Source organism: Lolium rigidum, chromosome 1, assembly GCF_022539505.1.
Source record: "Lolium rigidum isolate FL_2022 chromosome 1, APGP_CSIRO_Lrig_0.1, whole genome shotgun sequence".
NCBI lineage: Eukaryota > Viridiplantae > Streptophyta > Magnoliopsida > Poales > Poaceae > Lolium > Lolium rigidum.
In genome coordinates this window covers 294,424,105-294,451,221 of record NC_061508.1, presented here as the reverse complement: position 1 = coordinate 294,451,221, position 27,117 = coordinate 294,424,105, and the positions used below count along the sequence as shown (strand labels likewise).

Below are 27,117 nucleotides of genomic sequence, written 5' to 3'. Positions count from 1 at the left end.
CGCGGCCAACATCCGCCGCGCCATCGAAGCCGGGGATGAGCCTGGCCACGACTTCTCCATCCGGTCCGAGGACGACAAGTCCTCGACCGACGGGAAAGCGACCTCCGCTTCCTCGCCGACGGGAGATCGGAGGAGGAGAGCGATGACGATCGCTTCTCCTGTGATGACTTCACCTCTCTCCGAGGAGGAGGAGGAGGAAGAGGAGGAGGAGGAAGACGACACCTCCTCCGACGAACCGCCGGCCAAGCGCTTCGCCCCGGCCGGGGAACCTCGGCGACTTCGACAGCCGACGACGACGACGCCGACGAGGAGGACGAGGACAACGAGGGTCCTGCCGGCGGCCGCTACAGCAGCGACGACGAGCCCGCCGGGAATAGCGCCGACAGCGGCGACGACGGCGACGACGAGGGCAGCGACGGCCCGTAGATAGGACCCTTAGCATAGGATCAGCAGTAGTAGATTGGTCAACAGACCCTTCTTTTGTTCTTCCTTCCTTGAGCAATCGGCTCTTTCTTTGTAAGAAATCCTGTTTATCAATGAAGAATTTCCCCCAATTTGATTTTGCCGATTTCCCCTCCTACTGACTCTGCCGTTTGTCCACTTAGCTAATGCTCAATGAGCCGATGGCAACGCATCGGTCCTTCACAATCTATCCTTCAACTCTTCGACTGATGACTTTGAGACCTCGGTGGATAACATGGAAGACCCTTGCCTTCACAGGAGTCCTTAAATTCCTCCCACCAGTCTCCGATGATCCTCTTCTCGCAAGAACTCGCCATCTTTGAAGAAGGTTGGGACGCAGGACCAACCGATGACACTCCAATCGGCTTCTAGAAACAGAGCATCTACCAGGTCAGCTGCCCCCCGAGCCTCAGTCAAGGCAAAAACAGTGATGAGGACACGCAATTTAGACAAATGGACCTGAGCTCGATCAAATCTGAGAAAGCTACCATGCAGAGCCAGCCATAGCCGATTACCTTTCTTCTGTCTTGAACACGCAACTGGTAGATCCCATGTGCTAGAGTCGATGGCCGTGCATCGGCTTTGTTCCTTAGTTCTAAAGTCGATGGCCGTGCATCGGCTGTATATCATGAGAATTTTTTTTTACTGGCCGATTTTTCTATCGGCCCCCAATATTTCACTGCACATGTATCGCACATGTTCATCTGATTAGGTGCCCCCGAGCCGATTCTACCAGGTATCTGCTGATATCGGCTCCGTGGTCAGCCAAGGCACTATATGTGAACGTCGGCTCGGTTAGGACCAATGTTGACTTCTTCCAACTCATCAGCCGACTTAAACCCATTGCCCATTAGATCGACGTTGAACCCAGGCAGAATGTATGGCGAAGATAATTTTGGCCGATTGCTGGAATCGGCCTCCATGTTGAATTGCTCAATGAAGGTTTTGCAATGTTCCTTCATAGATCCTTGGGGCCGATCACATGGATCAGCATCGCCACGTTTGTCCATAGATGTTGCTTTGTTACATGGTTAGGCCGGTGGATAAAACCAGCCTAACCCCGTTCTTTGTCACGTCGATGCGCTCGCAGTCGTCCAAATTGATGCCTGAGAGTGGCTCTTGGCCTGATGTCTCCCAAACGTTCATGCCGCCCGTTGAAATCTCGGCTGAATCATCTGCGTGGACGACTTCTACTTCATCTCCATCCCACTGTATTAGGCATTGGTGCATCGTGGATGGAATGCAATAGTTGGCGTGGATCCAATCTCTCCCTAGTAGGGCAGCATAAGTGCTCTTGCTGTCGACAATAAAGAACGTCGTAGGGACGGTTTTCCTTCCTACGGTCAGATCCACGTTCAGAACACCTTGTGCGTCAGATGCTTGGACGTTGAAATCGCTCAGTGTCACATTGGTCTTGATCAGATCCGAGCTAGAGCGTCCCAACCGACGTAGCATGGAGTATGGCATAATGTTGACTGCCGCTCCGGTGTCCACCAGCATCTTGTTAACAGGCTGCCCATTGATGTAGCCTCGCAAGTACAGGGCCTTCAGATGTCTGTAACTTTTTTCTCGTGGCTTCTCAAAGATAACCGGCCGTGGGCCGCAGTCAAGTTGTGCCACAGGTGCTTCGTCTAATCCTGGAGCACTAAACTCCGTTGGAAGGATGAACACCATGTTTGTGCCAGCCGATGTCTCATCATCGGCTTTCTTTTGTCTGGGGCGCCACTCTTTCCTTTGTGGCCGACCTTCTTTGTCCAGGGTTCGCTGAATTTTAGCGGCCAGATCAGGACGCGCTTTCCTCAATGTGTGCATGTATAACCTTTCGGCTTCCTCCAACCCACGTAGTCGCTGAACCCTACGCTTTTTGGGAACGGCTGAGCCCATCAGGGCACCACCTTGGCCGATGATACTTGTCTTCTTCATCATCGTCCTCTAGTTCCTCGAGATCTTCTACCCGAGCGGACTCAGCGTGCTTGTTCCGAGGCGGGAGAGGCCCTAGACGTATGAACACGGACACGTTAGCTGCATCCTTCTTCTTTTGTCTACATTCTGGGCAGTTGCCGATAGGCAATCGGCTCATTCCTGAATCCCGGCGATGTCCGAAGAAGGGGCAGTCCCGATGCCTATCCACGTCGTCTTGCTCTCTCAACTTTTCCTTGGCGTGGCGCTCATATCTCTCCTCGTCGCGATCATGCCGACGGTGTCTCCCGGCGTCCCTAGCCGGACGATCTCTTTCATCATCGTCGTTGTATCGCCGGCGTTGGTCATATTGACCCACATACTTGTTGAGGAGGTGATCGCGAGAGAGGTCGCCGATATCTTACGTTCCTCACTTCTCCCTCTCGTGATGTAGCGCTTTCCATCGTGACGGAGCCGATCGCGTGGAGCGGCTTCCTCCGTGTCCTTGCTATGAGAACAGCCGCCCTCATCTCCGTCCTTACCGCAGTGGTGCCCGGGTCCTACCATGTTGATATTGCACGAGAATCCGGGCCGGCACCCTCCATGGTAAGTGCACTCCACCATGTTAACGGCGGGGAAGGGGTGTGTGTCGACCTTCATGGCGTACCGGCTGAAAATTAGACGCCCTTGTTCTATCGCCATTTGGACCTGCCGACGCCACACCCTGCGGTCGTTGGTGGCGTGGGTGAACGTGTTATGCCACTTGCAGTATGGCTTTCCGTTCAGCTCCCGCACCGTGGGGATCTTGTGGCCTTCGGGTAACTTTAGTCGCTTCTCCTTGAGTAAGAGGTCGAAAATATGCTCAGCTTTGGTCACGTCGAAGTCAAACCCTTTTGGAGGACCTTGTGGCTTAACCCATTTACAAGACACGGGGCTTGCCCCCCGAGTCCATTCAGCCACTGCTACCTCTTGATCTCCCGCAAGCACCTTCATCTTCATCCGCCTCAACCAGGACCACAGCACGCTTGAATTTATCCCGGTAAACATCCGGGTGGCGCTGTTCATATGCCGACGCCTTCGCACCATGTGCGCCGGTGAAGGGTAGTCTCGCTTGGGAGGCCACGTCCTTGATCGATGATGAGAGACCCACCACCGCCAACTCGACTGCTTCTTTTTCACTCACATGAACCGAATAGCATCGGTTCCTAACGGTCCTGAAGCGCTGGACGTATTCTGACACTGTTTCCCCGCACTTCTGTCGTACTTGTGCTAGATCGGCAATACCAGCCTCGGAAGCCTCTGAGTGATACTGTACGTGGAACTTCCCTTCCAACTGCTTCCAAGTCCGGATTGAGTCTGGTGGCAGCGATGTGTACCACCCGAAAGCCGATCCTGTGAGGGACTGTGCGAAGAACCTCACGCGCAGCTCATCCCGATGCCGAGATCGTGCCCAGCCTGTGCCAAATATCGGCTCACATGCTCGATGGAGCCGGAACCATCTGATCCATTAAACTTGGTGAAATCAGGGAGCCGATATTTGGGTGGTAGCGGGATCAACTCGTACTCGTTGGGGTACGGCTTGGAATAGCCGATTGTCCTCCTTTTCGGCATCATGCCGAACTGATCTTTCAAGATCGTACAGATCTGATCCGCGGTGATGGCTGCAGGCGTCGAACTCTGAAGATTCGCCGGGGTGGCATACTTAGCCAGCCATGCTTGCTTTTCCAGCTCTGAGCCAACTGCAGGAGCTGAGCTCTGGAGGTTTGTCGGGGTGGCATACTTAGCTAGCCACGTTTGCTTTTCCAGCTCTGAGCCAACTGCAGGAGCTGAGCTCTGGAGGTTTGTCGGGGTGGCATACTTAGCTAGCCACGTCTGCTTCTCAAGATCTGCTCCCGAAGTTCCTCCTGCTGTTCCGGAAGTCCCCGCCGTTGCGCCTGGTTTGAGAGCGCCCGGCATCGCTATGCGTCCGGCACGTATGCGCATGTGTATCCGTGAGGGATCTCCTTAGGCGCCTCATGCAAGAATTGGTAGTCACTAGGGTCACCACCGATCTTGTAGACGACGTATGCCGATGAACTCGACACTTCTGGTGCTGCCAACGCGAACGGCAGCGGTGGACGGGACTGGAGTGGCACCTCTCCTTGGTAAGTCCACAGAGCTGGTCCTGACGGAGAATACTGACGGCTCATTATTTCCTGGATCACGCGCAGAGCGACACGCTCCAAAGTGTTCACCAGGCTCTCGAATGGCGGTGCAGCGAATGAGCCACCATGAAGTTAATCTCCTCGACGCGGCGACCTGGTGCGTTCTTCCGACGGGGTGGACAGGTCCACTCCATCGAGCGCGCCTTCAGGTGAGAACCCTTTCCACCCGATGCCATGTGAGCGGGTTCGTGAAAAGAGCCGATGAGGTCGGCTTCGAGGACCGCCTTGATTTCGTCATGCTTCTTCTTGAGCTCGTCGGCCGGATCCTCGTACTTGATCGGAGTGCCTTCCGCCATCTCGGATGTAGATGGCGATGCGGTTGGTGTCGAAGATGGTCCCACCGGGCGTGCCGAATGTGTTGCGGTCGAAACCCACCGGCGGGCAGCCGACGGGCAACACCGTAGAGCCGGAGGCTCCCGGGATCGCGGCTGGCCCTCGGTCCCTCGGAGCGATGGCCCGCAAAGCCTTCGGCACGCACGTCCGATGCCGATGCAAGGGCGTGCCACCCGACCTATACCTTGTCGGGAAGGTGTTGGATGTGCCTCGCTTAGTTTCCTCGCATGGCATACACGTAAACATTAAATACGAGCCTCGATCGGCTCTCGGGTTGTCCCGTGAATCGGCTCAAGGAGCCGATCCACCCATGATGCGTACGAGGTGTACGATCGGATGGTGGTCCCGCTTGATCAAAACAAAGCTAAAACGACCTACTACGATTTAGGGTTTTCACCGCATAATCGGAACATCCTACTCGTGATTGAGCCTCGGCGGCCACGCACGGTGATCGTAAACCGACCCTAGACAAGGCCTAAAACCAACACGAAGTTGATCCTCGGAACATCCTCGTCTAGGGCTAGCAAACTACACCCTACGCGCCACTCGGATCCTTCAACCCGTTTGTAAGGCCTAACTATGCAGATATTAAACTAATCCTTGAAGAACAAGGAGCAATCATAACGGATCGGATCTACTAAATAATGATCAAGCGGGTGCCGCCCTTACACCCAAGATAGGTGTAAGGGCGGCTAGATGTCTAAGGGTCGCACGACGATAGCATATGATACGATGAACAATGCTAACCCTAAAACATCTATGATAACTACGTTGCTCGCCATCAAAAAGGCTTCAGCACGAGCAACGCATGAACTACGAATAAACGTGTACTGCCTAGATCGCAAGATGCGATCTAGGCAGCATGATGCTTACCCGGAAGAAACCCTCGAGAAGGGAGTTGGCGATGCGCCTAGATTGGTTTGTGGTGAACGTGATTGTTGTTTATTTCATAAACCCTAGATACATATTTATAGTCCGTAGACTTTCTATCGTGGGAATAATCCCAACCGGGCACGAGCCCAAACTCCATCTAACCGACACGTTTCCTACTATGGTACAGATACACGGGCAAACTAGCCCAAACTTTGTATACAAGGCCGATTCATGTATTTCTTCCATGTATATTCTTCAAGCCCATCTTCAATCGCGGCCCACCTCTGATCCGGTCAAATTCTGGTGATAACAGGCCCGGTATAAGGTCCTAGTCAAATTGTATTCCTTCGTGACCTCGCACACCCACCCTTTGTTGTAATTCCGACCTTGGGTCCTCGCCGGTCAGTGTACCCCTTGGATACCTTCCGACCTTGACAACAATCAGGTTCTCAACCTGATTCCTTCGCCGGTCGTTGCAACCCATCATAGACCGTATTACCGTGGGGACTTAGGGCTCCCCAACCACTCCGCTTGTCCCTCGGGATTCAAGTGACTACGGTAAGTGCATCCGTTGATGTACGAGAGGAAGAAACACAATTGACTACTCCGTCCCACTCCAGATCTTATGGTTAACATGAGTCTTACGGCACAAAGAATCACTGGACGGCATTGGTTGTTAATCCTAGATGGATACAAACCCATTGCAATGGAACCTCCACCATACTCATACCATGGTTCCATTGCCCACCATATAGTCATATCCATAGTTATGAAAATAGCATTTTTGCTTTTCATGCAAGAGTGATAAGTATAGTACTTTGCAAGTAATTTGGTAAAAATACTCAAATTGACATGAGCAAGCGATGAACTTGCCTTTCTTGACTGCAAGATTATGCAATCAAGGTCGTCGATACGCAATAACTCCAAATTCTGAAATAGCATCATCGTCCGGTAAGGACGATGTTTAAAAGATTGGCAAGGATGCAATAATGCATAAGTTTGAGATGCAATCGCTCTAAGTGTGACCTAATCCCGATGATTTAGGATTAGTGAGTTGTAATGATTAATTCAAGGTGTGTTGCACTTTTAGAGTGATTCACAAACAAGATTCTTATTAAGGGTTGATTACTTGGTATCATAAACAGGTAATGCAATATATCATAACAGTAACATTACTAGCACACAATAATAAGATTTGGTATAGTCCTAACATGTAATGAAAAGTTGTTGGTTTTAGTACTAGATGGCATGGTTAATGATTACTTATCCTATACTTCAAAAGAATACCTTTTGAAGAACATATTCTTTAGGGATTTCTATTTTCGTGCCCCTGCTTCGTTAGTTGTACTCAGTTTTCCCCAGGTCCTTAGTTTTTCCTCAGTTTTACCCAAACGTTTGTCTGAACCGCAGAAGGAGCTCGGACGGAAGGAATCCGTTAAGTTGGCCGTTCCGTGCTGACGAGTGGGGTCGTGTCGTTTGTGGGGTCGCGTCGTGTGGGACCGCGTCGTGTGGGGCTGGTAGGAAGGGACCGCGTGGGACAGGACGAGGCCGTGTTTGTGGGGCCGTAGCGTGTAGGGCCGTAGCGTGTGGAGCCGTGTGGGTCCGGGACGGGGGCACGAGTGGTTTCTGTCTCTTTCGCCCGGATTAGCGAGTTTTCAATGTACCTTTTTCCTCTCTATCGCTCGATCTCATATTTGATAGCCCAAATTGGTAGCAAATCTAGAGAAGCTTCTCCTTCTGTTTTTTAACGCCATTCATTTCTTTATGCCTTCGTTTTTACCCAATCGGGTAGGAAATCTAGGGCACAAATCCGGAGAGAAAATATAGGATAAGCTGCATACGAGCAACCAACATAGCATAGATATATTCGGGACAGATCCAAATGTAGTACCGATAGATCCAACATAAGCTACATTTTACATGAATTTAATCTGCTCTACGGATAGAGCGAGTCACATACGAGAGAGTGCGAGTAGGCACGTTCAACGCCTCCGGGTGGCGCGTGTGACTCGCTTGGAGGTTGCGCAGGTGAATCCCAAGTGCTTTGTGTTTGGCCATGTACGCATGCACGTTCACGGTACTTCCAACTCTAGCGCCATGGCTGCCAATGGATTCAGCATGGTTCAGCGGGGTGTTGAAGTTGGTGTCGAAGAGCCTCTCGTTGCGAAGGGGCACTTGTAAATGCCTTGAGCAAAGGGGCGACCGTATTGGCCGGCCTGCGGCCTCTCGAGGACGTGACGAGTCTTGGTGTGGAAGGACTCGTCGTCGGCCGTCGACGTCGCTGCTCTCGACCTGTCACGTAGCACCAAAGATCGTGCAAAAAACACGGAGTCAATTGCAACGATGATTGAACAGAGAGTGAACAAAAAATCATGCATGATAATATGGGCTCGAAAAAAAGAGGTAGCCTCAGTTACATTGGACACACTTATATCCAGGATTTGAGTAAGTAAACCAAAGATCATGCACAACAAATTTGTACACACCAATTGTTTACTCGACCAAACCCTGAATCAATTTAGGGATGCCCAAATATTCATCATCATCGGCACAAATCTGAAACAAAAGCAAATCACAAACACTAATAACGCAAGATCTAACACAAAAGGATCGAACTAGGAACAGACGAACAGTAATAACGCAAGATCTAACACAAAAGGATTGAACTAGGAACGGACGAACGAGTAATAACGCAAGATCTAACACAAAAGGATTGAACTAGGAACAGACGAGCAGTAATAACGCAAGATCTAACAAAAAAGGATTGAACTAGGAAGAGACGAACGAGTAATAACGCAAGATCTAACACAAAAGGATTGAACTAGGAACAGACGAACCGTAATAACGCTAGATCTAACACAAAATGATTGAAATGAGATAAGAACAAGGGAACAAAGGGTTACCTCCGAATCGTAGTCGACGATGGTGGTGTCGTAGGGGTTCTTCGGCGCGTCGTACTCGCACTTGGTTCGTACGGGTCCCAATGGACGGGGGCACGGACGGGGCGGCGGCCGATGCGCCGGCTGCTACGTTGGAAGCAGCCGACGGGGGCTCGGACGGGGGCGGCGGCCGATGCGCCGGCTGCTACGTTGGAAGCAGCGACGGGGGCCTGGACGGGGCGGCGGCCGATGCGCCGGCTGCTACGTTGGAAGCGGCGACGGGGCTCGGACGGGGCGGCGGCCGATGCGCCGGCTGCTACGTTGGAAGCGGCGACAGGGGCCTGGACGGGGGCGGCGGCCGATGCGCCGACAATGGGCATCTCATTCTTCTCCATCGCCGGCGGTTTTCTTCGGGGTTTTTCTTCGGTTGTGGAGAAGATGATGGGACAGGAGAGGCGGTTGCAGTGAGCCAGTGAGAACGTGCGTCGAGGGAGAGAAAGAGGGGCTCTATAAAGACGAAGGTGGCGTGTACCGCAACACGCGTCCGCTATGCACGGCTGCAGCGTGCACCGCTACACGAGTCTAACCCTGGGACGTTTGGTGTACTCGGTTATAACCTCGGGCCTTATACAGAAATTTTATCCGTACTCAGTTTTCCCCTCGAGGACTTAGACCGGCAAGTGCAATATACTCAGTTTTACCCTCAAGTAGCTGGTCAACAGAGAGTCAACAAATGAGATTAACATAGCTAATTGAGTCATTTCATGCGCAAAAAAATCCAAAAAAATAAAAACATAGTGGCAACTACTCATGGAGTCTTCCTACGCAACTCTGCCAGCCTAGAAAACCTTAACAAACATATATAAATCAAGTTTTACCACAAATTGCCACTTCTCAGTAATCACTAGTGTAGCTATGAAGATGCATGGTTTTCCACCCAAACCCCTTTGCAAAACATCTTTCCCAAAACATAGTTTGTCTAAATGATGCCATAATTGTCACACTCATGTATATTTGAATTGCAAATAATTTGATGTAGCCCAATATGAATTATATTGTACAAAACACACATTTTTCATTTTGTAATTCTTTTGTTTGAATCCCTTAGTCTATTTACTATTTATGTGCCCTTGGATTCTTAGTACTACTCAGTTTTGCCCTCAAGTACTTGTCACAAATGCTCGAGAAGCCCAAACTTATCCTGATTGGTTGAGCCGTTGTCACACGGATCGACTCCACGAACCGTTGATCCACCGATCTAACGGGCGTATACCCCTATCCGTCTCTTCGTGGCAACCTCTCTCTCTCTCTCTCTCTCTCTCTTCGTGGCCACCCATCTCTCTCTCTCTCTCTCGTCGGTGGAGAATAAACATGAGGAACATAGTTTGGGATAGGGTCCCTTTGGGATATAGTATTGGTATTTTGAAACGGCCTAAAAGTGGTATAATTTTGTTATAAACATGAGGCATACATTTTTGCTGATTTCGGCGATTGCATTATTTGTCACCCCTCTAACAATTATCAACTATCTTTAGCTGTCCTTTTCTTTTAGGGAATATAGTTTGGGATATGGTATTGGTATTTTGGAAAGGCCTAAAAGTGGTATAATTTTGGTATAAACATGAGGCATACATATTTGCGGATTTCGGGGATTGCATTATTTGTCACCCCTCTAACAATTATCAACTATCTTTAGCTTTCCTTTTCTTTTAGGGAATATAGTTTGGGATATGGTATTGGTATTTTGAAACGGCCTAAAAGTGGTATAATTTTGTTATAAACATGAGGCATACATATTTGCGGATTTCGGGGATTGCATTATTTGTCACCCCTCTAACAATTATCAACTATCTTTAGCTTTCCTTTTCTTTTAGGGAATATAGTTTGGGATATAGTATTGGTATTTTGAAACGGCCTAAAAGTGGTATAATTTTGTTATAAACATGAGGCATACATTTTTGCGGATTTCGGCGATTGCATTATTTGTCACCCCTCTAACAATTATCAACTATCTTTAGCTGTCCTTTTCTTTTAGGGAATATAGTTTGGGATATGGTATTGGTATTTTGGAAAGGCCTAAAAGTGGTATAATTTTGGTATAAACATGAGGCATACATTTTTGCGGATTTCGGCGATTGCATTATTTGTCACCCCTCTAACAATTATCAACTATCTTTAGTCTGTCCTTTTCTTTTAGGGAATATAGTTTGGGATATGGTATTGGTATTTTGGAAAGGCCTAAAAGTGGTATAATTTTGGTATAAACATGAGGCATACATATTTGCGGATTTCGGGGATTGCATTATTTGTCACCCCTCTAACAATTATCAACTATCTTTAGCTTTCCTTTTCTTTTAGGGAATATAGTTGGTAATTTCGGTGAATGCACACACTAACTTTGAAAACAACTACAAGTACATGTAACTGAATAATGGATTTGTAACAAGGTATCCCTTGTAACAACTTCTAGCGCCGGGTGAGCAATGATAAGAATCCGATCGTAATTATACAACAAAAAAAACAACCAGCCATCATATTAGCTTGCTTCTTCAACTCGATCGGCTGCCTTAATCGCTTGTTCATTTTCTTCAGTTCTCCCTTCACTTCCACCGGTTCCGCATTGGGAGCATTAGGCATAATCGGAAGGTCCCTAATCGGAACGGCTCCTCTCTCCGCCGCATTCTCTACAGCAAGTCCCCCCCTCCCAAATTGCGCCCCCAATAGCGCCAATTGATTCCCGCAACCGAAGCCTCCGAACGTACACATCGATCCACTCGAAATGCCTGCATTTCTTCAAGATCTGAAAACAACAACGTGAACCCTAAATCCCAAATTCGAGGGAATAACAAGAAAATCGAGAGAAAACGAGAGAAATTGGAGCGAGATCTAACCTTATCCCCCTCTCTATATGGCAAGCTCTCGCATGCAACGAACTCACGTCCACGGTTGCCGTTCTCGTCCGTCTTACGGATCGACCGCTTCGAGGCTCCTGGCGTGGGCGATCAGGGCATCTTGTCAAAGGCACGGGTCCATACTGCGGCCATGAAGAACGGGAGGTCGAAGAGAAACTAGACATCACCCGCGTGCCGGAGAAGGGCTGCCGGCGGCGGAGAAGAAGAACAATGGGGCGCGGAGAAAGAAAGGGGAAGCAATGGCACGGGCACGGGCACGGGGCTAGCTCGGGCTCCCATTTTGCAACGGTCACTCGGGTAGGCTGTGGGTCCGGCGCGCTAACGTGGACAAGTTGTGGGTCCCACGATGATCTGGATAAGTGGAGACGTGTCCACTGCGGGGCACCAACAGCGGCCCCACTTGCCGGCACCAACCAACGTCAACTAAACGGAATTCCTTCCGTCCGAGCTCTTTCTGCGGGTTATAGACAAGGGGGGGAAAACTGAGGAAAAACTAAGGATCTGGGGAAAACTGAGTACAACTAAGGAGCCGAGGGCACGAAAATAGAAATCCCTATTCTTTATTAAAGAACAAGTATGATAATTATGGTTGTGGGATTCTATGGTTTTCTATGGTTCCAAGTAGATTAAGGATTAGATGGATCACAACAAAGTTGGATTCATCAGCATCTAGAGTTTATATGGTTTCGGTGAAACACATCTTAAGCAGATCATTATACATGGGTGCTATCAAGGTTGGTATACCTTGCTGGTGATAGCTGGCTAGGGTTTATAAATCCTATTAAACAGGTTGATGATGATTCTTTATTTACGAGCTCTTTAGAGTATGTACGAGCACTGCAAGACATATGACATAGATATATAAGTGTTTTTTTGTTGCTAGGAATTTATGAGATCGGTGAGTATAGAGCATGTTTTTAGAGTCTATGCATCAACATATTAGACAAATAAGAGATTTCAAAACATTCTTCATTTCCCTGAACATAGAAATAATAAAAAAATTCCATCCATTCATTCTTAGAGGATGAAAGTAAAGCGCCCGCTACATCATCAACATTTTGGGCCACATTTTCATTTATCTCTTTGATGCCAATGTTATGAGAATTTTACTAAGATATGGTAGGAAAATCATATTTAGCGTTTCTCAACAATAGTTGTTGTTTTCTGCCTGTTAATTGAGCTACAACAATTTTGTTTTGAAGTAACAAGAAACCAAGTTCCTTTCTATGAGCACTTGAACCTGGATTGTTGGTCATACAACTACTCCCTAAACAATTGAACTGGGTTAACTTCTTGACTGATTTGTTTTCTTTACAATTCATAAAGTACTTTGAAGGGGGTGTCTCAAAGAAAAAAAAATCAGTTTTTAACTAGCCAAGATCTTTGTGACACGTACCCCTAAGTCGGGCGTATCACAAGGATATTTTTATTTTTTTATATTTACTTTTGTAAGGTTATAAATACAAAACATTAACACGAATGAAGAATACAATTATTCAAAATAAGAAAATTTAAAATAAAGTAAAGGTAGGTGGAGAATAAACAAATCAATTCGAGTCATTTTCAGTAAAAGAAATACTCCTGTAGTCCATCTATAAATATAGGGAAGCCACTAAGTTCTATCTTGTGCCACAATGATCTTCTCATACTCCAAGCTAGAACAATTAAAACCCGCATGAAATGTTTCAGTTTCCAGACAAGTACTCCAAGCTAGAACAAGCAAAAGCACAAATGGATTGCCTTGCCCAAAATAAAAGGGAACCCTCTATGTTCTATCTTGTTCCATATGGATACCCTCATACTCCATTACTCCAAGCTAGGTCAATTAAAGCCACAAACCGATTGGCTTGCCCATAAGAAAAAGGAAGTCACTACTTTTCTATCTTTTGCCATATAAATCTTCTCAAACTCCAAACTTGAACATGCAAAACCAAAAGTGGATTGGCTTACCTATAAAATGTTTCAGATTGGAGCCAAGTATGTCTACATGAATGAGTAAAAAGTGAACTTCCGCCCATGGGTATGGTTGATATTTAGAGAGGATCAATATTACAAACTGAAACAAGCGCACACTATCTGCTAACTGCATTCTTCCAAATGGATGAAAATTTAGGTTTCACATTAAGCACCAAACAAAAATCTTGAGGGCAGATCCATGCTACAAATAAAAGTCGTGGCTGGGGAGCTAGCACAACTCACGGGCCAACACGAGCATCATCAAAATCAGGTGCTTTCCATTTTGGCATGTCTACATTCTTATATTTTCCTTTTTTTTTTGGTAATTTCTAGTTTTGGTCTCTCTTATAAACTGAAGTACCAACTTTCATAAAATCTATGCAACTCTTAGGATATCAATGATTCGATTTTTTTTCAGATTTAAATCTTTCGGAAAATTTAAACTTCAATAAATTTCAAAAAATTGACTTACAAAAGGTTCAAAGACTTTTCGAATTAGAAACTTCCAAAAAATCATAATTTCGAAACTTATAGGATATTTGAAATTCTATATTGTAAACCTTTAAATTCTAAACTTTTCAAGATACAAACCTTTTTCATATAGAATATTTTCTAGTAAGTTCAAACTAAAAATAATAAAAAAGGACATGTAAGAGAGTGGAAAGAGAGGAAGAGTTTGCAAGTGGCAGGCACTACTATTTGTTTGTTTATTGTTACATGTACTAGCAACTCGCGTCGGACGGTGCAAGTGGGTGTTGGTGAACCCGTTTATTTTTCATGCGCAATATTTATTCAAGAAGTTAATTTTAAGCTTCCAAATGCAAGAAAGTCCTAGGAGTATGTTAATCACCAAATGCAAATCTCTCGAGATGAATATGAGATAGACTACAACAAGAGTGTACGAGGTGCTGAAAACATGAATTGGCAGATTTAAAATGCAAGAAAATTTGGTAGCACATCAACCGCCAAATCAACTTTGTGTTGCATCAATACTAGTGCATGAATAAAACAGTGTTTGATCTCCCCGGGCAACCCTGTGCACGGTTAATCCTCAACCACACACATAGTCTGCTTCTTTCCTTTCTTGCATGGTTGACCAGTTTCGTGAGCCATTTCGTCAAACCTTATCCTTCCGTCTTCCCATTCAAACCATCAACATTGTCCACAAACACAAACTTGCACCCTGAGAGGTGATGAAATGCTTCTATTTGGGCGTCCATCCGCCGGCTGTTCTCCACCGTGACCCATGCATGCGTGATACTTCGTGTCGTGGTTGCGATTGGAATTATTTGCGCTCCACAATAGGCTGCCTCCATGCCATTGGGTTGGGCCACCACCTCGTTACCTAGGGGTCCGGTCACCACTCACCACCACATCCTGAAGTCATGCCGCCGCAGCACCGCCATGGGCCAAGGAGGTAGGGAAGAGTTGGGCTCCCGTTGTTTTTCTCTTTATTTTCCTCAGTTTTTTAGAACAATATTTTCCTTTTTTTTAATGTTCTGAATATGTATGCAGTTTTAGAAGATTAAACAAAATTTCTAAATTTTGTTCCACAATAATGTGTTAAATTTTAAAACTTTGTTAGGTAGTTTTCAAATTGCCTTCCTAAAATTTTGAGAAGTTGATAAACAGTGTAACAAATTCGTGATAGTGTAAGAAAAATAGACATGGATGTGATTTTTTTAAAAAAATTTCATATACAATGATGTTTATCTCGAATTTATTGAAAGTTGAGACTTCACGAAAATGGATATAAAGGAGAATTTTAATGGTTGGATTTCTAGAAGTTTTTAGATTTGTGGAAAGCATCTCGAAATCTTTGCTATGGAAGTGGAGAAAAAAAATACATGTAGGTTCATGGGTGCATCGTGTGCTCGGTGTGTCCTTTCTAACGGTGCTATAGTGCATGCCAGAAAGTAACACCCACTGTGAGCTAGTCTGCTAGTCGTCCGCATCCCATACAAATATATGTGGTATTAGGAAACAATTACAGGACCACGAAATCTTCGGAATGTAATCTTTAGATATCCTACAACACTAAATCATACTCGCATCATACAAAGATAATCTACTGTATGTATCTATATTAAATAAATATATTACATGTCAGACCAGATCTAAATGATGCATCCAAATTACAAAGAGAAAACATGTTTGTAAAATGCAATTCACAAATGGCAATACAACAACAAAACAAAGTTGTACATGATATTACAGTGAGGAGAATGTGGACAGATATGATACTTCCTCAATGGGTACGACCAATTCACATCCGTCAAAAGGTCACCACAAATGAGATTACCATAAAATATTGAACAGGATATGCAAAATTTTAATTTCCTAAATTCAGATCATATCTTTCTCCATGTATACAATACATAATATACTAACTCATAAGATATTTTGCGCAATTTTGTCTAGATTTTAAGACCTAGTGAAAATAATAGTAAATCATTAATTGGCCAATGCAAGAGCACATCCAACATCAATGGGTAGAGTACAACCAAATATGCCTCATAAAAGCACTAAATCGAATTATATACAATCCAAATGCGAACAAAAACACTGGTCAAAAGATTTACACCAAACATACCAAAAGTTCGATTTGTGAATGCACACATAAATGTTACAGCCAAGAGACGACACCTCACCAACAACCAGCACAATTAAAAAAGATACACTGTGCAATATATTTGGATCGAAAATACTACTGCGCAATCAATACCAAAATCAAGCAATTTATTACACCTCAAACTTCATAAATACTCACATGTGAGCAAGCACTCGCTTGCAAAGAAAATCAACCACCCCTTGTCTGTACCCTGCGGCTAGCCGGCAAAACCCCGTGCTCCTCCTTCTGGCTCCTTTTATACCCCGCCCAAGCTCCCACTACCAACACCACGCTGCCAGCCACGTTCCAGTCGAGCTGCCATTTTAGTAGCTCGAGCCTCGCGGCAAGGAGGGGCGGGCGTGCGTTGCCATGGACGCGGCGGAGCAGATCGCCGTGATGTGGCGGCAGGTGCGTGGCCCGGTGATCGTGCCGCTGCTGCGCGCGGCCGTGGCGGTCTGCCTCGCCATGTGCGTGATCCTGTTCGTGGAGAAGGTGTACATGGCCGTGGTCATCACGGCGGTGCGGCTGCTCGGCCGCCGCCCCGAGCGGCAGTGGCGGTGGGAGCCCATGCGCGAGGACGACGACCCCGAGCTCGGCACCGCCGCCTACCCCATGGTGCTCGTCCAGATCCCCATGTACAACGAGCGCGAGGTAAGAACTACTGACGGACTGACCACACACACCGCTGTCCTGTACACTCTTCTTAGCTGCTGCTGCTGCCATGCAATGACACTAGTCTGTTAGTACGTCCGTGGTTACTCCGTACCTTATTTGGGCGGCTGAGTTGCAGGTGTACCAGCTGTCGATCGGGGCGGCGTGCGGGCTGTCCTGGCCGTCGGACCGGATCATCATCCAGGTGCTCGACGACTCCACGGACCCCGTTATCAAGGTAAAGAATAACCGGCCGAGGCCAACCATGTGACCAAACTCATCCAATTATGTATAGATCCTGGTTTCATTTTTTTCCATTTCAGGAAAATACGAAATGCATTGGCTCCTGTTTTTTGATTCTTCTGTTTTCTGATCACCTGCAGGAGATGGTGCAGATAGAGTGCCAGCGGTGGGCGAGGAAGGGCGTGAACATCAAGTACGAGATCCGGGACAACCGTCGGGGGTACAAGGCCGGCGCGCTCAAGGAGGGCATGAAGCACAGCTATGTCCGCGACTGCGACTTTGTGGCTATCTTCGACGCCGACTTCCAGCCGGAGCCCAGCTTCCTGTGCCGCGCCATGCCCTTCTTCATCCACAACCCCGAGATCGGCCTCGTCCAAGGCCGATGGAGATTCGGTACGTACCTACGCCACAAGTAGCTTTGGCATTGCTGCTAGGATGTTTTTGTTAGTTCTTACATGGTACCCCTACTTGTTTTGGTCGAAATTCCTCTGCACGAACATGACATTGCTTTTGTTTTTGCTGCTGCTTCTGTCTGAACAGTGAATGCAGATGAATGTTTGATGACACGGATGCAGGAGATGTCCTTGGACTACCACTTTAAAGTGGAGCAAGAAGTTGGATCCTCCGCTTATGCCTTCTTTGGCTTCAACGGTAAAGCTTCGTCTCAGTACATATAAATTCTCTCTTCAATGCTGAAACTTGATCTCACTCTCAGTACATATGCATTCTCTGCATCTCCTTTCACATTTGTGTGATTTGGTCCGTTTCTTTGATAAAAAAAATATAGTTGTGCTTGTATTAGTATTAGGAATTTAGGATATTGTGTTTCATAGCCATTCAGAATAAAATGGCACCACATCATAAAATCATGTGGAATTGTATCATTCTACCTTTTGCCTTCTATGTTCAAGAAAATAGAGCATACAGTTCTTCCACAACGACAAAGGAAACAAGGTGCAACAGAATAGAACACACAAAGGTGCCAATCAGATCAGAGGACCTTTAGGCAGAATTCATAAATTGCACAAACAACATTGACATCGAGCAGTTGGTCATCCGAGAAAATACTCACATTTTCTTTTGTAGATAATAAATTATGGAAACACAACTAAGGGATCAAATTCTCCAGAAATATATCTGGAGTAACTAGATATTAATACATTCTTGGCAATGAATTTTAGCAGCAGTCCCACTTAGCATCCTCTGTTCCTTCTTCTTAACTTGCAAGATATATGTCGAACAGGAACTGCTGGTGTGTGGCGCATATCAGCTCTGAATGAGGCAGGAGGCTGGAAGGACCGAACCACGGTTGAAGACATGGATCTGGCAGTCAGAGCAAGCCTCAAAGGATGGAAGTTTGTGTACCTTGGTGATCTCATGGTAAATATGCACCAGTACTCCAGTAGCCTATCAATTCGTGCAACATCAAGTGCACCACTTAGCACTGCTTGTATGTTACGCGATTGTTAAGATCCAAAATCAATGCAAGAGCCAAGTGCTGAACTTACAGATGCTACTTTCAGGTAAAAAGTGAGCTCCCAAGTACGTTCAAAGCATTTCGGTACCAGCAACATAGATGGTCGTGTGGGCCGGCAAATCTGTTCAGGAAAATGTTCATGGAGATTGTCAGAAATAAGGTCATTTGCACAAAGCCATATTTTAAAATTCCGGTTGCAGATAGAATATGTTGCTAACAAGCTATTGATATTGATGCAGAGAGTGACGCTTCGGAAGAGAATCTATGTCATCTACAACTTCTTTTTCGTGCGCAAGATCATCGGCCACATTTTGACCTCTGTGTTTTACTGCTTTGTTATCCCAGCCACAGTCTTTGTTCCTGAGATTGAGATACCAATGTGGGGTTACGTCTACATTCCAACCATTATCACCCTTCTCAATGCTGTTGGGACTCCAAGGTGACAATCCTCTGAACATCCATGCAGTTTGTTTAAAAACGAAAATAAACTTTCTGACATCTGGGATAGCGACAACACATATTAACACGAAATATCATCAATTAATGCAGGTCTGTTCACTTGGTTATCTTTTGGGTCCTGTTTGAGAATGTCATGTCAATTCATAGAACAAAGGCGACCTTCATTGGTCTACTGGAGGCAGGTAGGGTGAACGAGTGGGTGGTGACAGAGAAGCTTGGTGATATTATGAAGATGAAACTACAAAGCAAAGCTTCCAGGAAGCTACGGACGAAGATAAGAGAGATACGAGAAAGGTACATTATCATAATTTTGTTATCCCTTTGTATTTCTCAACTATCGTACCTAAACATCGATATGGAATCAGGTTGCATCTTTTGGAGCTTGGTGTTGCAGCCTATATCTTCTCTTGTGGATGCTACGATATGTTGTTTGGGAAAGGATATTACTATATATTTCTTTTCATGCAATCCACCGCTTTCTTCGTCGTCGGCATGGGATATGTCGGGACACTCGTCCCGCACTGATTATGAATTTCCAATTCATGGCATGGCAGCCAGATGAAAATAAGAACAAGCAGCCTTCTCTTGAGTGTAATGTTGTCAGAAAAGATTCAGTGTAACAGCACCGGAAGACAAGACTTAGATATGTAAGTGTATTTTAGCTGCTAGGAATGTGTTGTGACGTACTCAAGATAGTTGATGATCAAGTAGACTGTTTAGTAGCACCGTAGGAAATTGCTGATGTTTCATCAGTTGTCCAACAGAAAAACAAAAACGGGCTTGTTCATTAATACTTAGCAGGCAAGGTTTTGCTGTGAGAAGAAGAAGAAATAAAGTGTCTGATGCCTCAACTGGGAACATCTAGGATAGATACAAATGATGTACCTGTTACCAGTTTATCTTCAGTTATTTCATTTACCCTAAATTTTTATCTCTGCTGGCAATGTTAAGTGCAATAAACAAATGCATATGGGAAATGTAACTTCAAGCAACTGTGGGTTACAAACATTGTTAGTATAGTACAAGCTGACCTGTATTTGTTGCTTCCGGAGATCAACTGTTCTATCTCTTGTCCGAGTTCACTGGACGAATGGCTGTTTCATTTAGAAACTCCCGCTTCAACATTTAGGTAGTACTGCCTCTCAGTCCATGGATTCAGCTGAACTGCTCACAAACGACAAGGCCTGCGGGCGACTCAACAAATCACAAGGATTTATTCACATCTCTGACCAGTTGCGATGGCTGATGCCGTCCATAGGTCGCATGGAATGCTCCGTGATTGTACGGGCCAATGCATTGCAGGCCTCATATATCGCGGAGCACTCGTCGTGGTATGTGTCTCTGGACAGGAAGAAGTGCTTCTTCCCGTGGACTTCCACGGCGCTCCAAGCAGGGTCCTTCCTAATGCCAAGCGACTTCATGGCCTCATGCATACCGGCCACGCTGTCCCACATATCGCAGGCTGCGTAGGTGTTCGCCAGGACGACGTACTTGCCGGCGTTCCCTGGCTGCATCTGAAAGAAGCGCTGCGCGACGAGCTCGACCAGCTTCAAGTCACCGCCGTGCTTCCTGCAGGCACCCAGCAGTGCGCCCCAGACCACCGAGTGCTCCTGGCTGTCCGGCAGGTTCTTGACGAGCTCGTAGGCGTCGCGGAGCCTGCCGACCCTTGCGAGCATGTCGACCACCGCGGCATAGTGCTCGGCCTTCGGTGTGAGGCCGTAGTTGCACGGCATGGAGGAGAAGTGCCTCAGCCCCTCGTCGACGAGCCCGCCGTGCGCGCATGCCGAGAGCACGGCGAGGAACGTCACGTCGTTCGGCCGAAACCCGTCCTGCGTCATCTGCTGGAACAGCGCCAGCGCCTCGCGCACGTGCCCGTGCTGTCCATGGCCGGAGATGACGGCGGTCCACATGGTGACGTTCCTCTCCGGGGCAGCCGCGAACGCCCGGCGCGCGTCCTCGGCGCTGCTGCACTTGAGGTACATGTCGACGAGCGCGCTATTGGCGAACACGTTGCCAGCGACAATGTCCCCCGACTTGGCCATGACGCCGTGCACGCGCCGGCCGTGCTCCAGCGCGGCGAGCCTCGCGCACGCGCAGAGCACGGACGCGAACGTGAACTGGTCCGGCCGCAGCCCCTCCGCCCGCATCGCGCCGAACATCTCCACCGCCTGCGGCTCCAAGCGGCCGCGCGTGCACCCGGATATCAGCGCGTTCCATGCCACGACGCCCCTGGTCGGCATTCCGTCGAACAGGGTCCGGGCGACGCCGAGCTCCCCGATCTTGGCGTAGAAGATGAGCAGCTTCGTGGCGATGTAGTCGCCGCACCTGTACCCGGTGGCGACCATGCGCGCGTGGATCCTCTTGCCGACCCTCGCGTCCTTCCGGTTCACGCATTCCTGGAGCAGGAGCGCGTAGGCGCCTGGGACGGGGCGCACGGCGCTCCGGTGGAGGAGACTCACCGCCTCAGATAGCTCTCCCGCGATGCAGAAAGATCTCAGCTTTCGTGCTAGGCTAATCGAGTCCATGGCCAACGGAAACCAACCACAGCTACTCTATTTTTGTAGCAGAGCTTCTTTGACTCTCTCAGCCACTCTAATGGCGTCTTTGTACTAGTTACAAGGAGAAGAAGGGAACAATACACTGGACAAACATGCTACATACATATACATAAAAAACTCATACAGATCTAGCATATACAGCTGAAAATTTGTATCTTTTTCATTTTCTCTAGCTTTTTGTTTTTGTTTTTTCTTCTATATTCTTCAGAGATCATCAGATTCATCATCAGACATAGTATATCATGCCGACCTCGAGGGTGGAGGCATGGGGCACGGTGACGGCGTAGGTCGGGCCCCGGCTGTTCCGCCGCAGGAAGTCGTAGCCGAAGTTGATGACGAACCGCCGGAAGAAGCTGGACCCGCTCTTGGCCTTGACGTAGCAGTGGCCGAGGATGAAGGCCATGCCGGCCTCCCGCGCGTCAGTCAGCTCCCGCAGCTCCTCCTCCACGCCGGCGTTCGGCCGCGGGGTCGACGCCGGCAGCACGAACCGCACCCTCTTCCTCACGCCCGTCTCCCCACCGGCGCCGGCGCGGGATGGCCCCACCGTGCTCCCCGCCGCGCCGACGCCGTCCTCCTCCAGCATGCGCATGCTGCCGGAGGCGACCACCGACATCCGCTCCTCGTCCTTCTCGTCCGCCACCGCGCCGTTGGCCTTGGGGTTGGATGCGCCGGCGCCGCCGCCGCCGGAGCGGATGAACTCCGCCACGCTGCACACGAGGTCCTTCTCGAACTCCTGGTCGTCCATCTGCACGTCGTGGTACCCGTACCGGACGATGCACCGGTAGATCCTGTACTCCTTGGGCCCGATCCTCCCGACCAGGAACCGCTCCTCCGGCGAGACGTGCGGTATCGGCACGTTCTTGATGCACATGAAGATCAGCACCTGCTCATCATCATCATCATCAGATATTGTAGGTGTCAACACACTTCTGAATGTCTGAACAAGGCAATCCGATCAAGCTTCAGAAGAAGAAGAATCCTGTGTACATACCTGATGGAATGCAGGCAGATTGGTGACAAAATGGGAGAAGATTGCAGGGATGCCGCTGTCGAGTTCGGTGTGTATGAGGCCAATGCCGCGGACACGGACGATGCCGAGGTTCGGGCTGAGGCTGAGGAGCCAGTTGATGGAGACCTTATTCTGGAGATCAAACTCATACTTCTTGATGGTGCCATAGTGCCAGATGCACATTACCATCATGAAGAAGAATGCGAGGACAATGGGGACCCAGGCTCCTTCCTTAAACTTGATGAGTGATGCTGAGAAGTAGAGTGCCTCGATTGTGCCGAAGAACACGATGAACCCGATGGCGAGGAATATGCTCTTGTGCCAGCACAGAACTATCACCAGCGACATCAGACATGTTGTGACCAGCATGACAGTTATTACAGCCAATCCTGTTTAAGGAAACATCACCGCATATCATTCAGATGTATAAGGTCAATTTAGCAGGGTATAGGGTGATTCGTTATCAAGGTGTCAATGAATTATTAACATGGTATACCTGATGCATTGCCCAGGTGTTTTGTGTCTCTGAAACCAATGGTTACGGCTAAGCAGAGTATCATCAGGATCCAATTGATCTCTGGAATGTATATCTGCCCATGTACTTTGGCGGAAGTGTGCACGATCTTCACCCGAGGAAAGCAGCCTAGAGAAGTGCACTGCTTGATCATCGAAAATGTGCCGGTGATAACAGCTTGGCTACCCACAACTGCGGCAAGAATGGCAATTGCCAGAACGGGCCACCTAATCATCTCTGGATAAAGACAGAATTGCAAACATTAAAAATACAGTACAAGGAGAACCATATAATATTATTCTAGCTTCTGATGGAAGATCTGAAGAACATGACTTGCCTGGCACAGACACGTAGAATCCGATCCTGTAGTCACCTTCCAGGATATGATGCTTAGACAGATAAGCAGCTTGGCCCATGTATGCAAGGATCAGTGATGGGTAAACCATGCAAGTGAAAGCAATCTGCATCCAGGAAACAGGTATCAGAGACAATAATTCAGCAGTATTGCTTCTGTAGTGAAACACTACACTGGAGCTAAAAATTTGAGCATGCAGCAGCCATTTCTTTTCACCTGTATCGACAATTGGTTGAAATGCCCCAGATCTGCAAACATGGCTTCAGATCCTGAAAGAGTAAAGGACTCATGTTAGAGGACATGATACACAGATCAAAGGTACTGAAAAATGGTTGCTGAGCATAGTACCAGTTACACATAGAAGTATTCCTCCCAGGGACATCCAACCTCCTCTCTGTGTTTTCTTCAAGAACTTGTACATATAATACGGAGATAACGCTCGATATACATGAGGTTCCCATTTAAAAATATTGTAGACACCGATCGAGCTTATACATAGAAGCCATGCTATCACAATCGGAGCGAACAGGAATCCGACCCGGTGAGTGCCGTAATGTTGCAGTGCAAACAGGCAAACCAGTATGAAGCAAGCAAGAGGTAGCTCCACATCTGCAGAATCACAATAGCAAAATACGATTAGAAATGCATTTTAGATAGAGAAGGATAAATATACCAAGAAAGAATCAGCATAAAGGACAGTATACATGTGCAGGCATAAATTAGGTATAGAAAAGCTCAATTATTGGTATGAAAATGGAAAAAAAACGAAGTTCCTCTGTTTTGAATTCGAGAATTCATCGCATGTTAACTTCCTTTCCAGCTTCAGTACTAGTTTCACTTTCCACGATTTATGAACCTTACTACTTGGTATCATATTTGTTCCGTTGATCTTTCTTCGACCAACAAAACATGAAGCAAAAAAACAAACTGCTTTAGATGAAGAGCATCCTTAATTCCACCTGCAATCCCATACCTCCACCACTTGAAAAGTAACATTTATTGGAACCACCAATGACAAGCAAATTAGTCTATTTTCCTGCTCATAACAACTGTTAGGCATGTCATGGCAAGTGACAGTACTGTCTTATTTGATACCCACACCACCTTCCTGTGCAGGCATAAGTTCAGTTCGGATAGGCTAAATTATTGGTGCCGAAACGAAGAATGGAGCATGACATGTTAACTTTGCTTCAGGATCAGCATAGGTTGAATTTTCACTGATTTCTGAACCTTGTTATTTGCTACCATATCTGTTCCCTCTCTCTGTTTCTTGTACCAGCAGAAGATGAACTAAACGATAGCATCTTTGGCTCCAACTACAATTCCACACAACTCATGTGTGTACCATTTGTAGAAGCCATCAATGACCAGGAAAAATAGTCTATTTTCCTGCTCATAACAACTGTTAGCCATGTGATGGCTAGTAACAGTACTTGCCTAATTTGATAACCACGCATCCCTGTCCATGATCATGCTCTGCCAAATACCTTCCCAAAACTGAAGTGCAAAACTGGATATACACCTCTACAGCCGGGCACGTAACTGATCATCTGAGTTGGCTAAGCCAATTCGTTCATGTCCTTGTAGACTTGCAGTTAACTTTCAACATCCGCAGTTTCAGTCACCTGAAGCAAACTGCAGGTCACATCACGCCCAGTTTACCGCAGACAAGTCGATAAATTAACTGGATCGCCACATTGTCTTACCATGGCATGACATAATCCAAGGTAAAAAAAATTAGGTAAAAAAGCAATCTTTGACATGAAACTAATAATCTAATAGCAGGGGAGTTATAGCACTGCGTCAGCAAAATTGGGAGTTTGACCTGAGTCATCATCTACTACTAGTTCAGAACTTGAATCAAGAAACAGTGTGCCTAACAGGACAGGGAAGACAAATTTGGACTCCTGTGAGGAGAATTCAATAGTAGAAAGAGGGCCATGGCCATGATTGGATCCTTACATTTGTGGTGTCCCTTTTCCATGGACAGTTCCAGCCCGGACACGGCGGAGAAAACTGCAGAAACAGAGCACAATCTCCAGATCAGCATTCGACACCATAACGAAACATCCCAGAAATACCAGGAAGAGGTGGGCGATCGGGAAGAAGACGCACCGGAGATGGCCGGGGTGAGCACGCCGTCCCCGATGACCATGCAGGTTCCGACGAGCGCCAGCACGAGCAGCACGCGCTGCAGCACCCTGTGGCGCTCCAGCACGCGCCTGACGCTGGCGGCGGCGCCGCCCGACGCCGCGGTGGCATTGCCGCCGCCGTACTCGAGGTACTTTTTGGAGTCGGAGACGTCCTGGTCGTCGTCCCCCGGCTCGGCGGCGCGGCCGGGCGGCAGGAGCGCGGCGCGCGCGTGGCGGCAGAGGAGGGAGTAGAGCGCGAAGGTGCCGCCCTCGCCGTTGTCATCGGCGCGGAGGACGACGCAGACGTACTTGAGGAGGGGCACGAGGGTGAGCGTCCAGAAGACGAAGGAGAGCACGCCGAGGATCTCCTCGTTGGTCTCCGAGTGCTGGATGTCGTCCGCGAACGCCGCCTTGTAGACGTACAGCGGCGAGGTGCTGAGGTCGCCGTAGACGACGCCCAGGCTCTGGTACGCCAGGCTCAGCGTCATCCGCCACGGCAGCCGCCTCTTCCTCCCCTGCTGCCTCTCCTCCTGCAAAAACAAAACCAAAACAAAATCTTTAGAGTCCAAGAACAAGGATCACGGCAAGAACCGTGACATCAAAGATTGGTGACACCGTCGATCGAAGGTTTGGAGAACCAGAACGGAACTGGCGCCGCCGTACCGTGGTCTCCGGAGGAGTGCCCGGCGCCTCAGGATCCATGGTAGGGGGGCTCTTCATTCTGCTCCTCTCTCCTCGCAGAAGCAAGGGAGGCAGTGGCTACTCGGGGGAGTCGAGCGTTGGGATTCGGTGGTGTGACGTTCTTGGGTTGTCGGGCGTAGCGAGATGAGCACGCGAATGAGGTGGGATTAGGTGGGATATATTTGGAGTTCTCGAGGTTTTTTAAGGGTGGTCAAGGCAGCAGAACGGGGGCAGGCGGCGATGGCGTGAGCGTGCGCAGGAGGCTGGGCAGGGAAGAAGATGAGAGGGAAGATTGGAATATGGGATGGAGGAGGTGGTGGGGTGGAGGGAGTGGGGCAGGAGGAGCAAAACCGCAAAAAACACCATGAAATTGATGGGCAAAAGCAGCGTTTTTGTTTTGGTTTCTCTTTTGTAAAAGGAAACTTTACCTACTTGTTAGCTACTTGTTGTTTTTGCTGTGGCTGACTCCTCTCATCGTCTGCAGATGCTCCATGTGGCTTCTTGGGGATTTTATCCCCTTTTGTATATCTTCTAGATATTACTCTCTGTTTGTAGATATACATTACTCGTTTTTAGATCTTCAGGATGAGTATCTGTGAAAGTAGTATACGCAAAAAATCTAATGTGTAGTGCCAGTCAGACCATAATCTTCAAGGCAAGAGGGGAAGGCAAAATTAATGTGTACTGCCGGTCAGACCATAATCTTCAAGGCAAGGAAATGGCTACAAACATTTATTAGGTTAATTTATTCAGATGCAACTGTTTCTAAATGCAGAGGTTACGTGTATGGAGTAAGCATTTTGTGCATGCTTGTACTATATTGTGTGCGGTATTAGTTTGACGTGAATTTGATGATTTTGAGCGATAGCGGCAGTTTCACCACTTGCTGCACCAGGTGAGAGATTGTGA

At 47.7% G+C, this 27,117-nt stretch overlaps 2 protein-coding genes across 3 annotated transcripts; one reads left to right on the top strand and one right to left on the bottom strand.

The window, feature by feature from the left end:
* The first annotated feature begins 16,498 nt into the window (after positions 1-16,498).
* On the top strand, positions 16,499-19,484 carry LOC124683948 (probable glucomannan 4-beta-mannosyltransferase 9). Of its 2 annotated transcripts, none has more exons than XM_047218362.1 (9): positions 16,499-16,780; positions 16,920-17,018; positions 17,164-17,416; positions 17,564-17,674; positions 18,267-18,403; positions 18,547-18,660; positions 18,740-18,939; positions 19,050-19,253; positions 19,325-19,484. In XM_047218362.1, the coding sequence occupies exons 1-9, from the start codon at positions 16,499-16,501 to the stop codon at positions 19,482-19,484; spliced, it is 1,560 nt and encodes a 519-aa protein (XP_047074318.1). The 2 variants fall into 2 exon arrangements, with proteins under 2 accessions (XP_047074318.1, XP_047074319.1); XM_047218363.1 differs by having other exon boundaries at positions 16,520-16,780; positions 19,050-19,221; positions 19,299-19,484.
* Positions 19,485-21,491: 2,007 nt separating this feature from the next.
* LOC124696375 (potassium transporter 10-like) lies at positions 21,492-26,516 on the bottom strand. Its single transcript, XM_047229117.1, has 9 exons — positions 26,191-26,516; positions 25,511-26,057; positions 25,358-25,411; positions 23,744-24,004; positions 23,612-23,664; positions 23,378-23,501; positions 23,023-23,277; positions 22,509-22,915; positions 21,492-22,400 (listed from the first exon to the last, which is right to left on the bottom strand). Exons 1-9 carry the CDS (start codon positions 26,245-26,247, stop codon positions 21,744-21,746), a joined length of 2,415 nt encoding a protein of 804 aa, XP_047085073.1. The 5' UTR covers positions 26,248-26,516; the 3' UTR covers positions 21,492-21,743.
* Between the last annotated feature and the right edge of the window lie 601 nt (positions 26,517-27,117).